The sequence below is a fragment of the Fukomys damarensis genome, unplaced genomic scaffold, assembly GCF_012274545.1.
Source record: "Fukomys damarensis isolate Sample0158 unplaced genomic scaffold, DMR_v1.0_HiC HiC_scaffold_15, whole genome shotgun sequence".
Lineage (NCBI taxonomy): Eukaryota > Metazoa > Chordata > Mammalia > Rodentia > Bathyergidae > Fukomys > Fukomys damarensis.
The window spans coordinates 30,351,590-30,368,523 of NW_022900927.1; the positions used below are offsets into that span (position 1 = coordinate 30,351,590).

At 32.3% G+C, this 16,934-nt stretch overlaps 1 protein-coding gene across 1 annotated transcript in view; it reads left to right on the forward strand.

Annotated features, from left to right (window-relative positions):
- Lemd3 (LEM domain containing 3) overlaps positions 1-16,934 on the forward strand; it is a 60,993-nt gene that overhangs the window by 31,920 nt on the left and 12,139 nt on the right. The window contains exons 3-5 of the mRNA XM_019205988.2: positions 1,064-1,101; positions 4,438-4,504; positions 6,720-6,787. Of these exons, the coding sequence (XP_019061533.1) occupies positions 1,064-1,101; positions 4,438-4,504; positions 6,720-6,787 (173 nt within the window). The remainder of the gene's footprint in view (positions 1-1,063; positions 1,102-4,437; positions 4,505-6,719; positions 6,788-16,934) is intronic.

Below are 16,934 nucleotides of genomic sequence, written 5' to 3' on the forward strand. Positions count from 1 at the left end.
CCCATTACCAAAATATCTTTCTATGATAACAGGATACCTTTTTCTTTCCTTGCCTTGGTATTGTACCTTGTTAAACTTCTCTCTCATATGAACTTTCTTAGAATCAGGCAGTTCCTGGTTCCTATGGGACTTCCTGTTTTCTCAAATAAAAATAGAAAAGCATCTCAGAAAGGAAACCTGGTCAGTGTGAACTATTTTGTAAGATCAGTTTTAGTTGTGACCTGGATTATACAGATACATCATGTATATAAAATATATAAATGTTTTAAGTAATTGAGAGCTTTGAATATTTTTGCATAATATTAAAAGATGATAGCTGAAAAGATCTGAACAACCATGAGAAATGTTACACTGTTCAGTCTTAAACTTGTTTGTCTTGGGAGAGTGGGGGGGTAGAAAGATTGTATGGGAAATATTAAATCTTTCCTATTACATAATTCAATGTTTTATTGGAAATTCAGAGTTGTCTGAGACTTAATTGTTAGCTACTTTGATCTTTTTTTCTTGCCACTTTTCAATATTAGCAAAGATTAGTAAAGTTTTTATTATCAGAAACCAAACTTCTTAATGAATTATTAAGTTTTAAAGCATCTTATAGTCAAGTAGTTTACTGCTTTTAGTTTGTATTTTGAAAAGGCAGAAGCATGATAGTCATTAACTGTAGTAGTAAGAATAATGGATTATTTCATTTAATTTTGACAACTATATAAGGTAGGTATCATTGTTAGGTTTTTTTAATAGAAGAAATTATAACATAAAGTGGCTAAGTAGATGTTACTTTAAGCAAATGATGCTAATAACTAGTAGATCTGGGAGTTGAATTTAGTGCCTGACACCAGAGTACTTGGTAGTCTTGAAGAAAACCACAAATTATGTGAGAATTGGTTAGTATTTGTCTGAAAAGTTACTTCCTCAACTTTTATTGTCATTAGTTTGTTTACATTTTGCTTGCATATTTGCATTTAATTTTAGCAAGCTACATTCTGATTTCAGAGGACTTGTTTAGGAGTATTTAAATTCTTAAGTGACACTAATAGTTTTCTTTTTTTCTTTTCCTTAATAGTAAAAAACTCATTTGATGAAACATTTGGAAAAATACAAGTAAGTAAAAGATCATAATATTGATATTTTATGTCGTGTTTTATATAATAAAAGTATTCAAATAATTTTCAAAAAATGTAACAATTCTTTTAGTCTGAAATAATACATTTCCTTATTATATTTCTCAGCTGTAATTATAATTATGTTTGATATAGATTTTCTCCTAAGAGATGAACTCTTAATCACTAACATAAAACCAACTGTCAGATAAAATTTAAGTGGCATATCATCCATGGATCTGGGTCTTACACTTAGGAGTATGGGTCTTGTCTTAAGTTGTTGGATACCTTAGCAGGTTTTGTCTTATTTCTCCTGTAGCGTATTTTGTGTATTCGCATACCTGTTCAACCATCAGGAAGGCAGAGGATTTAGAAAAGACACATATGGGGCTACTATTTAAGTTTCCCTTTCTTTTCAGAGGTTGCTGTATTAATTTGCTTTAACCTTAGGTATACTTAGGTACAAATATTTTTCACTTAACCATCATTAGGCACTTTGAAGATTAAGATATTTAATCAAGTTTATATATAGTAATTCACAATTAGTTGTTTATTTTTTAATATAGGGATTAACAGTTGCCTAGGTCTTGTAGAAAGCATTATTTGTTGTACTGAAAGATGTGTAGTTAAGTATAATCAGATCCACAGAATATCACTTTCAATTAAGAGTGGTACTATGAAAATAATTACTTTCAGTAATATTCTATAGTGTTACTTGTTTTAAGTTGACTTTGTTGGTTGCAGTATTAAAATCTAAAAAAGCTATAGCATTGTAAATTTAGTATGCTCTACTTGAAAATATTAGACTATCTTCTTTGTAATTTTGCCCATAGAAGAGGCTAAAGTTCTGCATCCCCAAATAGGTCTTTGGTTTGCAGGTTAATTAGAGAAGCCAGTATTTAAGATGTATTTCAAGCTGAAATGTTAAGAAACAATCTGATAGAATGGAGAAGTGTGTAATAAAACTATAAGCCAATAGGAAAGTAACTTTAAAAATTTTGTATACTTTTCAGATTTACTTCTACAGGTGTATCTGGTACAAAAAATAATTGAACTAAAGCCTTTCTATGTCTTTCTCAAAATGCATGTGTAGAGTTAATATACATTGTAAAAAAACTTTAGATCATAATTTAGTTGGTCTTTTGGGTGGCACTTGAGACCCTTGTATATAGTCAGTATGAATAAATTTTCAACAGAAAAAAGTTTTTTGAAGAAATTACAGTTGAGCTTTTGAGTTTAAATTCTGTTTGAGAATGTAGCGCTATATGTGTAATCTAGTATGAGATTCAATTCTGTCTGCTTAGATTTTATTTCTTTTACTTGTCAGTCTAGCAGTAATATCTATGAATCAAAAGATAGTTTATTCCCGAGTCTGTTCATTAAAGACATAATCACAGAGGACATATGCCAAATTTTCAAATTTTGCTGTTTTAGAAAAGGGAGTAAGATATGATCAAATACAAAATAAAAAGGAAATTAGTCTCTTTTCCAGATAAGAAGCATACTGTAAACTTTCAGCTGCTTTACTTTTGTAACTAAATCAGATTCATCTTAGTTTTATATCAAGTCCATAGCTACATTGTCAGATTTTTATTGAAAATTATTTTGTAATTTATTGTATCACAGATGTATAGCTTTTAGAATTTTGAGTATCAGCCTATACTTTTCTTTTTTTGTTTGCTTTGGTGTCTGATTCTTGTAGATTTTAATCTACAATGTGGAGTTAGGGATTGGCGTGATTCAAAATCTTATTGACCTAGTTTTGAGGTGGGAAGAAAGGTAAAAGGTAGTCAGCTGAACGAGATAATATCTTGTGTCTGTCAGCCATATGACTTAAAACCAGAAACTGGTGGTAGGATTTTGAAAACTTTAAAGATTATTGCTTTTCTGATGTCAGTGATCAAAAGCCGCATTGGCAAAAGCATGCTATCTTTGTGCAAACTTATTGTCTTTTCTTGAACATCTACCATAAAAACAAATTAATGAGGTACTATGTCATTAGAGATATAAATGTTACTTTCCTAGCCTTTTATATCTTGCCTGAATTTGTCCCATGGTAATATGTATCCAGGAATCCTGTTTTATTAGACATTTCAAGAAGAAAGGAAATAATAAAGATACAGCACCCCTCCCAACCATGAATCACATAGTATGAAAACTGTTACCCCTTCTCTTAAACTTCCTTGTGGCCTATATTGGTCCATTTTATTTATAATTTTTAAATTAGAAATATCATTGCTTTAGGCTATTTGGCATGGTTCTTAGATAAATACCATTACAATAGTCCTTTCTATGCCTTTCTTTTACACTATCATTTGTGTTTCTGGGCTGTCTTACAAGTTCTGGTCAGAGGAATATTCTTGATGTGTACACATCTGGTTTACTTTCCTCCTCAAATTTTCTAAATGAGGTCTTTGTCTTGTTATCTAGGGCTCTCTGGCAGAAAATTTCCAACTACTTTTCCAGTGGTCTGCTAAGTCAAGTGAGGCACCAGTTATATAAGAATTATGACCAATACTTTCATGCCTTTGCTCATGCTGTTCCTTCTGCCTAAAATGCTAGTCAGTTCTAGACTATCCATGAAAATCAACTTAAATATTCTCTGTTCCATAAAGGGGTCTTCTCTTCTTCCTTTTGTATTTACATTGCACTTTACAACTATCATGTAATACTTCATTTTATATTGTCCTTGAGAACAGAAATCATATTACTCTCACTTTACTGGCAGAACAGTTCTTAACTGCTACTTCTTAATTTCATCAAATGTTTGCTTCACTTTTGTGGTTCATAAGATTAAAAAAAATACAAGAGCATATTTAAATATTTTTTATGTGTTCTTTAAAAAAGAGTATTCTTCAGCTGCTCCAGTGCAGAGATAGAACTCCTGGCAGAGCATAAGATTAAACAGGGCCATCCTGGGAGCCTAGGAGAGGGTGAGCTCCAAATACTAATATTCATTCTCTTAGTTTTGTATGGTTCAGTCAGATTAAAACAAAACATGAAGGTAGCCTTGAAGGAAAAGTGTTAAAACAGTCTTGCATTGTATAGAGGGGGACTGGAAGCCTTCCTTAATGTTACAAGAGTTTATTGTGTATGAGACCTTTTTTGTTAGCAGTAATCTTAGTGCTAACTCTTTAATCATCCTCAACAAAGTAAATATTTAAAATAACAATTTACAGGTTTAAATTTTCTTAAAATATAGTGGCCATTGTTTAAGAATTGTTTTAGATTCTGTAGCTTCAATGATTCTAAATTTATTTCCTATTTTTATTTTTGAGTAAGAATTATTAGCACATCTTATTAGAATTGGATATTTCATAATCTCTTTTAATTTTAGGAAAGTGAGAAGAATCTTATGTTGAGCACATTATATAAACTTCATGATCGATTGGCACAGCTTGCAGGTAATTATTTTAACATTCATAGTTTCTAAAAGTTAATTTGTATATATGTGTTGTGTTACCAGTAGAAATAGTCTTTCTCATTGCTTTGTTTTATTATATTTATGGAATATATTTACATGCTTTTATTATCTATAGTGTTTCATTAAATATATGTAGATATAAATATATAGATATAGAAGGCCTTTTTCCTGTCATATGTATATTGTGATATATATTTTTATGTTAAACTATTTCTCTGTTGCATTGATAGTAACAAATATTTGAAAATTTAAAAAGCAGTTGAATTGAGTAAGCAGTGAATAACTGAAATCTTAGACTAACCATAAAAATATAGATTTTTTTTTTGGTGGTTGTGTAATATCTTCCCTTGGATGAAGTAAATATATGGTCTTAGAATATTCTCTCCTGATTTATTGAATTTTCCTTATATTCCAAGTAAGTCTTTGAAAGGTCTCAAGTATCAACACGTCTTCAATTATGATAATTTGTTGAACATGAATTAGTATCAGTTTTAGCATGTTTAAGCTACAGTATAAGCATATCTGTTAACATTTAATGTTTTAAAGATATTCTAATTTTACATAAAATATGAAAGAAGACTTTAGATTTCCTTCTCAGTTATATGAAAATAAAAGTATAGTTTTTCAAACTTTTTGATGTAGCAAACCCCTTTTTTTGGAAAACAGGTGATTGATAGTAGCCTAGTGGATAAATGTGGAATTTCTGTGATGGAAAGTTGGTATTTAAGATTCTTACAGTTGCCCAACCTCTCACCTTTTTTTGTTTGTTTTTATTTGGGTCCTTAATTCAAGTTAAGGCTTATAATTCTATGTATATCACTGAATGTCTTCTTTGCATTGGCTCACTGATTTTCATAGTCATATACTGCAAGCTAAAGACTTTTATTTGGTATGCTTTTGTATCCAGAAATAGGTTAAATATATTCTCTGGCTAGAAAATCTTGATGCTACTAACACAAGCATTTATGGCTATCTGTGTAAGATTGTTGTATGTCTGTGGCCCAAAAGATAGAATAATCTGGGTTCCATTTAAAGATACAGATTCCTTCCTCTACAGTAGAACTTGGAAAACTTTTTTCCTGTGAAGGCCTCATACTAGATAGTTTAGGCTTTGCTGGCTAGACAGCCTCTCTCCAAGCTACTCTAGATAGACTCTCTCCAAGCTACTCAGTTCTGCTGTAACAGCACGAAAATAACCATAACTACTAAAGAAATGAATTAATTTGATTGCATTCCAATTAAATTTCATTTATAAAAAGCAAGTGGCAGGACACATTTGGCTTTGGGCTATAGTTTGGTGACCTCTAGTGTAGATCTATGGAATTCGAATCTCTTAGGATGCATTATGAAACTTGAAGGCTTATTTACCAAATGGGTTCTTTGTTCTTCCTCATCACTATTACCATTAAAATCTAGCTACTTAAATGAAACTGGTAAATAAGCACATGGTTCCTTTATTATAGAAAAATGTGCCAAGGCTTTTCCTTTAACTATTGTACTTATGTGTTTAAAAATTTTTAAAACTGCTTTATTTTTCATAACCATGTATATAGCCTATAGAAAAAGCTTTGAATTCTCTTCTTAAATTAGTTACAAGAAAAGTATCATTTTTTTAGACTTTTATAATACATCCCTTCGTAGAAGTCAAACCATAGATAGAAACTTGTACCTAGTTTTCCTGTTGGTCTGTGTTACAATTTTTCAGGTGTGTACACCTCTTGTTAAAGACAGTCTTAGTTATACTATGAAAATGCACTTGTTTTAGGACAGTGATTAAATTCAAACTTAATTGAATCTTTGAATTATCATTAAGAATGGATATATAAGTTAGCCCAGTGAACTTGCTAGATTTTTTTCCACTTTAGGAATAATACATATCTGGAAAGAACTTCCTAATGTATCAAGCCATGGTTTCTACACAGGTTTGCAGTTCAGTTGGGAACAAAAGAAGAAAATACATTCTTACCTGGATCAAAGTGCCTTTAAAGATTGTGGTTTCTATAAGGGTAGTTGTTTATTTACATTAATTACTAGAATTTTCTGTAGAAAATATGAACAGTATTAGCCATAATCTTTCTTTACTGATTAGAATAGTATAACTTATAATTGTATAATTGGTAAACATTTTGAATTAATTACATTTTGTTTTGTTTTTAACATTGTACTGATTCAAAACAATATGCTAATCTTTCTAGGAGATCATGAATGTGGAAGTTCTAGTCAGAGAACACTTTCTGTTCAAGAGGCAGCTGCATATTTAAAAGTAAGCAGTGAAATTAGAATTTTAATAGCTATATTCTTAAAATTTATATAAATTTATAAAAATCATTGCTACTTATATCAGAAGCATCATGCATTTGATTAATTGTACTGTTTTTGTTTGTTTTTGGTACCAGGGATCAAACTCTGGACCTTGTGCTTGTGAGGCAGGTGGTGGCACCACTGAGCTAAGTCCCTGGCCCAATTATTTGTACTGTTGTTAAAAGCTCAACTTATTGTTTGGTGTAATGCGAGTACATGAGTAGATAAGAGAAAGTGAAATTTCCTGATATATTTTGTTTTAGTTTGCTTTATAACATTCTGTCTGAGAGAATACACATTATTTTGGAAAAGGTGTAAAATCTCTTGGTGAGCTAGGCATGGTGGCCCATTGCTGTAGTTCTACTTTAGAGGCTGAGTCAGGAGAATCACCTGGTGCTTAGGAGTTTGAGTCTAGTCCGTGATCTCAAAAAAAGAAAAATAGCTGGGTGTGGTGGTGTACACTTGTAATCCTAGCACTCAGGAGGCTGAGGCAGGAGGATCGCTGTGATTCGGAGAACAGATTGGGCTACATAGTGAACTCCAGGTAAGTCTCAACTACATGGTGAGACACTGTCAAAAAAGAAAAATAGATTGGTAAGAAAGAGCTTGAGATAGGTGATTAGCATGTAAGAAAACAAGCATGGAATTGGGCATGATAGTACATGCCTATAATCCCAGCATTCTGGAAAGCTGAGATAAGATCACAGGTTCGAGCCCAGCTTGGACACATTAGTGACTTAGTGAAAACCCATCCTAAAATAAAAAAATTAAAAAAGGGCTGAGGATGTAGCCCATTCAGCTTCATTCCTCAAAAAAAAAAAAAATTAAAGAAAAGAAAGAGGCCTCTAATCCAGTGATGGTGAACCTTTTAGAGCTTTCAATGATATAAATAGCCTTCTGTGGCATGAGGCTATAGGTTTGCCTCCACTACTTCTAACCACTTATTTTAACCAGTTATTTTAAATCTTTCTCCTAGATTGTTTCACTTCAGTGTAGTAATAGAATTTGCAGATGAATCTTCTAAACTTCTGTAAATAATTTTTGAGAAATTTTGGATGAAAAGAAAGGTACTAGAGGATTGTAGATGGACAGATGTCATTCTGTTTTCTAAAAAGGGGAGAGGAAATTTGAAAACCGTTCTGGAAAGCTTTATGTTACTGCAGTTTCATAAAGATAATTCCATAGAAACCATTGAGTACTTGCAAATGGAAATGTTGATTCTTAAGTGCTGCCTGGCATAGGTTCAATGTGAGTATGTCATGTCATGCAGACATTATCCCAGCCTTTTTTAAAGATTATAAAATACTCATAAAATCTACCTTACTACATTTTTAAAGGTACAGTACAGTATTGTTAACTGTGCACTGTTGCACATCAAATCTCTAGAATGTTTTCATTTTCATTGACTGAAACCCTATTCCATTGCAGAGCAGCTTCCATTTTCCTCTCCTTTAGACCTCTGGTACCCACCAGTCTACTTTCTGCTTCTATCAGTTTAATATTAGTATCTCATATACACAGAATCATGCATTACTTGTCCTTCTGTGACCAGCTTATTTTACTTAGCATAGTGTCATCAAGGCTTATTCATATGGTAGCATATCACAGTATTTTCTTTTTTTGAGACTGAGTAATATTCCATCACACATACAGAGTCCACTAAAAGTATGCCCACATCAGGGGGAAAAAACTTGTATGAATATTTTAATATTAAATTTATTGAAGGCCAGGGATTTAGCTCAGCGGTTCTGCCACCTGACTTACAGTCAACCCGAGTTCGATCCCCGGTACCAAAAAAAAAATTATTGAGGCATCATGAGATTAATACAAGTTACCTTTGGCTTCTACAAGTACAAAAGGTGTTTAGAGTGGTGACCATTAGCTTCCAGGCATTTATTAGTACAGACTGCTGCTTGGGTAACTTTAGTCTCTGAGATGGTTGCACATGCATTTTCAATTTCTTCTCTGAGGTCTGGGAGTGTTACAGTGGTGAGTTTTCTGTGATATACATCTTCAAGGGTGCCCTATATGAGGGGGACCCATATGTTGAAAAACATCATACTATTTTCTTTTCCTGAAGTGTATTTACATTTTTTTGGTAGATTGTATACATATAAGCCCCCACACATTTACTCATACACAAACACACATTTTCTTTATCTGCTGATAGATTTTTGGATTATTTCTCCTTGTTTATTGTGAATAATACATTCCTGTGAACATAGAAATGTAAATGTCTCTTCAGGATTTGGCTAGCAGTTCTTTTGGATAAATGCCCAGAAATAGGATTGTTAAATCATTTGATAATTGTTTTTTTTTTTTTGAGGAATCTACATACTCTTTTCTGTAATGGCTCTGTTTACATTCCCACCAACACTGTACAACACCTGTCTTTTATAAGATACTATCTAACAGGTGCAAGCTGGTGTTTCATTGTGGTTTTGATTTTCATTGCCCTGCTGATCAGTGATTTTTGATCATCTTTTCATGTCCCATTTCTTTATATTGTATACATCTATATGTGCTCATACCATCTGTTGGCATTTGTATGCCTCTAGTCTTTTCCCCATTTAAAAAAACTGAATGATATTTCATTATTGGGGTTGTTGTTTTGGTTCCCTGTGTATTTCATTAGTATTATATATTAATATTAGATACAAAGCATGCCATTAGGTTCTTTTGCTTTCTTATTTCCTTTGTTACCCATAGACTTTAATACAGTTCCACCTGTCTACTTATGCTTTTAGTGCTATATCTAAAAATTCATTCTTCACACCAATGTCATGAAGCTTTTCTTCTATATTTTCTTGTAGTTTTATATTTTTAGTTGTAAGTCTTTAATCCACTTGAGTTGATTTTTGTGTATAAACATCTGTCTTAGTTACATTTCTCATTGCTGCAAAAAAAATACTTGACACCCAAAATTAAAGGAGAAGATGTTTATTGTAATTCACAATTTGTAGAGGTTTCATTTCATAGTTGGCTGGCTCCAAGGCAAGGTGACATGAAAGAGGGGCATTACAGAGGAGAAACAGTTCATGGTGAGCAGAAAGCACCAAAGCAGCAAAGTAATGAAGAAGCAATTAGCAGCAACAGCAGCCCTCTTTCTGTCCCTTATATTCTATCCATGCTGAATGTCTTTAGGGGAGGTAGCATTCACACCCAGAGTGGCGCACCCTTAATCCTAGCATCGCATCATGAATTAATCCCAATATCACATCCTTAATGCAAGCATCATACACTCTAGGTCCAGCCACCTCTGAATAGCTCCAGGTATGACCACATGAGGCTTTGGGGGAACAGCTGATACAAGCCCAAAATACTCATGCACATCCCTTTATAAGTCATTTAGTCTATCTCCAAGAATTATCAGAGTTGTAGCGGTTTCAGCATTGCTGAAAAGTCGAACTCAAAAGTCTTCTCTAGATTTAAGGCAAACTCTTATATGCGAGCCCTGGTACAAATGGAAAGTAAGACTTTCAACATACAGTATAGCATAAGATACATACAGTACACGACAGACATTAATCTTACAAGTGAATTGGCCTTTTTATCATTATATAATGTTCTTCCTTATGTAATACTTTTGGACTTAAAAGTCTATTTTATCAAATGTAAGTATGTCACTGTTATTGTTTATTGCTATTTGCATGGAATATGCTTTTTTGTTCTGTCACTTGTAGCAGCCTATGTGTGTCCTTAGATCTAAACTGAGTTATTGTACGTGGAATATAGTTGAATTTCATTTTTTAAAATTCATTCAGCCATTCATTGTGTTAATTAGGAAATTTAACCCATTTATATTTAAAGTAATTACTGATAGGAAAAGGCTTACTATTACCATTTCTGTTTTTTCTGCAGCATTTCTGTAGCATTTCTTGTAAATCATTTATGGTTATGGTGTTGCTGAACTCCCTCAACTTTTATTTATCTGGTAAAATTTTTCTCCTTCATTTTTGAAGGATAGTTTTTTTGGATGTATTGTGGTTGGCAGTTTTTTTGTTTCTTTTAGCATTTTGAGCACATCTTTTTATTCTTCTGCTTTTTAAGGTTTGTGCAGAAAATCTGCTGATAGTCATGTGTCCTTCTTTGTACATGCTGAGCAGCTTTTATCTTATTTTTTTCAAAATTTTGTCTTTGACTTTTGACATTTATTTGATTATGTCTTTATGTGGTCTTATTCATTTGGGTCTGTTGAGCTTCTTGAATTTCGGTGTCTACCTCCTATGCAAATTTAGGGAGTTTTTGGCTATATTTTAAAGTATGTTTTCCTCCTCCTGTTTCTGTTTTCTTTTGGTACTTCCATAATGTGTATATTGGTCCATTAGGTGGTGTTTTATGAGTTGCTTGTCTTTCCTCATTCTTCTTTCTTGCTGTCTTTTCCTGCCTGGAGAGTATCAAATTTTTTTTTTTAAGATATTTATTTATTTTTAATTAATTACTTTATTGGTACATTTTAGGTACACAATATGATGACATTCATCTTTGGGAATTTGTACATTTACATATATATATTGGTTCTTGTTTTTTCCCCCATTACCCTGCCCTCCCTTCAACCCCTCCACTTGTCCCTATTTACAAAGACTCTGTTCCCATTTTCTCCTTTTCTCATATTTATTCCTTTTCCTTCCCTACCTCTCCCACTTCCCCTTCCCCTGTGGGCCTTATCTTCCTATTTCACATTTTGATCCTTATTTACACTTTCAGTTTACTGGTTACTGGATAAAGAAGTTTTTTTTTTAAATTTTTTAATAAAATGGTGACCACTCAGCCATAAAAAATGAGACATATTTATAGCTAAATTGAGGCCATACTCTATAAGTGAAATAGGATACACATGTGTAAATACCACTAGTTTCTCTGGTGTGAGAAACTCAAATGGTTCTTTGAGGTTGCTGGTTCATTTTTTTTTTTTTTCATTAATACTGCTCTTGAACCTCTTTAATGAATTTTTTTCAATTTAATCATTGTTCTACAATTTCTGGTTATTTTTAACATTTTCTGTTTCTGTTGATATTCTCAAGTGCATGAACATAATTTTTTCTGATCTTTTTGAGTGTCTTTACTGGTGAGCTTTTTGAGTATCTTATGTAAAATAATTGAAAGTGTTTTTCCTTTTAGTAGTAGGAAAGTCTGATCCCACTTCCTTCCTGCTTTCCTTTTTTTTTATTTACTAGATATCTTAAAGAGTTAATGGCACAAATAAGTATTATGGTTGGTCATATATTGTTGGAGAAAGATTCATTTACTTTTCAGAGCCTTAAAACTTAATTAAGGATTGTATTTGAAAGACTAAAGAAATGGGATAGGAATTGGGAACAGGATAGTGCCTGACTAGTAGTCTAGCTGGACCTGAGAAAGAGGCTGGGATTGGTGTGTAAAGTTTATTGACCTCTGTTCTCTTGCCAAATCATTTGATTGCAGGTGTGGGTTAGCAGTAAGATAAGATAAATAAAACACAGACCTAGAGTTGGAACACACTGGGATCCAAGTCAGGTAGCAATAGAGTACATATAAGATATTAGTTCAGGCAACAGAAAATTTATTGGAAGCAGCCATGCATGAACCAAGAGTGAAACTACATCTACTAAAAAAAAAAAATAGATATTAATGAACTGCCATCTTAAAAATATTTTTCATTTCCTTTTCCTGAATTTATGTTGTATTTTGTATTGGGTTTTTAATTTTTAATTCAATAGAATTTCTACTGTAAATATATTTTTCAAAATATTGCTAGAAATATAAACATTTTATATTATAATTATGTGCAATTTCCCTCTGTCATTGAACACATTTTTTTGAGAACGTCTGAAACAGTGCATGTTATGACTATATTATATCAGTTTATGGTTTTTCAGTATTATAAAAGTATTCTAATCTTTACATATAGTATTAGACTTTCTGCACATTTCCTTAGGAAATGTTAGGAAGGTAACAACTTGTTTAATGACAGTGAACTTTAAAAACTCTTTTCTAGTGATTTTGATATATATTCAAGTCACTTCCAGAATTTTTTTATTTTACTTTTATGAGTATGTGTTTGCCGTACATAATGATTACATTCACTGCAGGAAATTAGTACACAACACATTTCAATTCTATTTTTCCCCTTCCTTCAACTCTCCTTTTGTTTTTTCCAGCATCAGATTCATTTATCTTGTAAGACTTTATAAAGTTACATATTGAAAACCAGACTTACAGGCCAAAGAACATTTAAAACATGTAAGTCAATTGTATTGTCAGGGCACCCTTTGACATACCTTGTCCACATTGGATTACAATAACTTTTTTCTCTTTCTCTTTTCCTATTAGCTGTCTCTTATTCTGTACATTATATATATCAAGTTTTTTCATATATGAGAAACAATGTGATATTTAAAAACTTGTGTTGTCTGATTTATACCACTTTAACATTATGGTGTCAAGGTACATCTGTTTCCCTACAAATGACTCCATTGCATCCGTCTTTATGGCCGAGTCGTATTCCATTATATATAAACACCACATTTTCGTTATCCATTCATCTGTTTATGGGCATATAAGCTGCTTCCAATATTCAGCTATTACAAATTCTGCTGCTATAAACATGGTTATGCATATATCACTGTGGTATGATGTCTTTAACTCTTTTTGGAAGACACCTAAAAGGGGAATAGCTCGGCTAAATGGAATTTCTATTTTTAGTTTTTCAAGGAATCTCTGTACTGATTTCCCTAGTGGCTATATCAGTTTATTGTCTCACCAAACTTGGAGAGGGGTTCCTTTTTCCTTATAGACTCTTCAACATTTGTTATTGGTTGATTTCTTTGTGGTTGCCATTCTTTCTGGAGCAAGATATAATCTCAGTGTTGTTTTAATTTGCATTTCTTGAATGGCCAGTGATGTTGAACATTATTTCATATATTTATTAGCTGTTTGTATTTCTTCATCTGAGAAGTATCAATTCAGACTTCCAAATTTAGAGCATATTTTATCCCAATCTAGGCCAAATTGGCTATTTAATTTTATCCATAATATAGTGTAAATAGGGAAGAACCTTCCTTAAAATTTGTATCAAACAACAATAATGTGCATATTGTGAGATTTCTGCTTATAGAAAAAGTTCTACACTTCCATATATTTACAATGTAGTTTTACCTGTAACATTTAAGTTTTTGGCTTCAGGAGTAAAAGAATCAAAGAATGTTTAGGGTTCCTACAAGTATAAGCTAAATTTTCCTCAGCTTTTAGTATATTTTAAGCACAGCACAGTAATTGTAAAAATAATGTAAAATGAGTGGATGAACCTCAGTTAGATGTTTTTGTTCTCTTGAATTTGACTTTAATTATCATTTTGTTTCTTCTACTTTCCCCTTCAGAGAAAGTTCATATAAGATGAATTATTAGTTTAAATAATTTAAACACTTTTTCTAATTCCCTTAATCTTTAGCCTTTTTTTTTCTCATTTTTGATATTGAAAGCTTTTTTTTGTGTGTGAAGTTGAGGTCCCTCTGGTGGACTATTTAGGAAATACATAGGACTATATTTTTATTTTAATGAAAATTCTTATTTTAAATGGTAGCGATGTAGGATAACTTTACTACAGAATGATGTAATGAATGATTCTGTGTTGCTTTCAAAATTTGATTAACCTTTGTCATAGTATGAATACATTTAAGATTTGTGAAGAAAATAATAGGAAAGGTAATAACTACAAAAATGCCAACTTATAAGGCCAGACAGATTTTTATGGCTTTTTTTTTTTTTTTTTTTTTTTTTTTTTTGGTATGGGGGATCGAACTCGGGACCTTGTGCTTGCAAGGCAGGTGGCAGAACCACTGAGCTAAATCCCTGGTCCTTTATGGCCTATTTTTGAATGCCAATCACTATTAATAAAACTGTATCTGGGAAAATAAGAATTTTGAGAAGTGGGAAATTTCATGATAATTACAATATATCAAGTATAATTTATTTTGGTACTTACTATATATTTACTCTAATTTCACAATGATTCAGCAAGGTAGATGATGACAGACCTACTTTATGAAGAAACCAAAGTTTAGAGGGATCCCATAACCATCCAGCTAGTGTGTGATTGATTGTACCATCAACAGGTACTATACTAGTTTGCCTATTACATGACCACACTGGGTTCATAACCACTAGCTCCAGTTACCAATGGAAAAGGAACTAACACTATTAAGGGTTACAAATTATCTAAAGTGTGGTCAAAGTAGGTATGTGTGCATAGATGATATATTTTCTTTTCTCTCTATTTGAAGTTGTACATATGGGTAGTAGGTAATTAAGCCAAGATTTGATCTCAGGCCTGCCTGATTCTAAAATCTGTATTTTTCCTCTTATTTCTAGAGGTAAATCATTAAGATGCCAGTGAGTCATCTGTAGTTAAAATTGTATTCAGCATTATTTGTGTGTGTTATATTTCAAAAGGTGGCATCTGATGTATGACATATATAGTCTCAGAATTAACCAGAATATTCACTAACTATAAAGCCGCATAGCTATTTTTACCTTGTAACTTAATCATTTTTTGAACTATCCATATTAGATTTTTAATTCCTGCTTGATTTGTCCATACACCAGTGTCTTATTTCCCCCTTAAGGAACTTTTTTGCTATATTTAATGAGTAAAATCTTCCATGTGGAACAGTATTATTTTTAACTTTGAAACTGTAGTCTTCATTTGAAGCATCTAACAAAGGCTTTTTTGGGGTATGGGTTTGAGACAGGGTCTCACTGTGTGGTTGAGACTGACCTGGAATTCACTATGTAGCCCAGGCTGGTCTCAAACTCACAGCGATCCTCCTGTCTCAGCCTCCAGAGTGCTGGGATCACAGGCGTGCGCCAACATGCCCGGCTTGTTGAGGAAGGTTTTAAAAATACACATTTTTGACGTATTGTTGAATATGTTGTGGAGGAAGCATGGGGTGTGTTATGCATACACACATCGTATTAAAGTATATTTAAGATTTTGGAAAACATGCTCTATATTTAGAAAGATTTATATAAAGCAGTGAACAATATGTTGACTGAGCTATCTATGGCCTATAGGCAAATAGTAATAAGTGTTTTTTGTTTGTTTTTTTTTTTGTACCGGGGATCGAACTCGGGCCCTTGCGCTTGCAAGGCAGGCACCGGATCCACTGAACCAAATCCCAAGCCCAGAAAGTAGTAATAAGTAATGGTAGTAATAAACTTGCTTTATACTTTAAAAACTAAGTTCCTAATTTTTTGTTATTGATTATTAGAAAATGTTTGTTTTATAATAATGGAATGCCTTATTTTAGAGGTTGCAAACTGTGGTCCATTGGCCAATTCATCTTGTTTTTGTACGGCATATCAGCTATATCTTTACAACATTTTTAAAGGTTGCTTTTCAGACAAACTGAAATATGTATGACTGCAAAGTTTAAAGTATTTTCTCTCTAGCCCTTTACAGAAAAAAAAGTAGTATTTGACCCCTGCTTAACTACACCTCTATATATGGCCAGAAAAAGTGAATAATAACAGTTTAAACTTTTTTTTTTTTTTTTGGAGTTACCAGAGACCAAACTCAGGACCTTGTGTTTGTGAAGCAGGTGCCGCACCACTGAGCTAAATCCCGAGCTCTAGTTTAAACTCTTACTCAGTAGATACTATCTATGTATGCTACAGTATTAACACAAAATAAGTAATTAGCCTAAGAAATAAACTCAGTTTTTACTTTAACAAAAAGTCCATTTTATAGTGCTATGGAACTCTTAACTACTGTGTAGAATATTTGTGGAAGTAATAGTATAGTTAAGACCTCAGTACACTTTTGATTCTTTAATAAGGTCTTAAATTATCAATATCTCTATAAGAATGTTTATAAGTATAGTGAATATATTGTCCTTCTGTTATATCCTGAGTAGTCAGTGGTTATCTTGAAGTTTTAAGCTCTTTGTTCCTTCTTATACTTAGCTTATTAAGTAGGTGTCCTTGTTAATTTGAACCACTGTAGACATTTCTAAAGATAATTTATCAATCAGTCAATCAGTCTATCTTTCTGTCTGTCTGTCTATCTATCCATCTATCTTTGAAAGAGAGTCTCACTAAATTGCCCATTCTGTGCTTAAATTTGGAATCCT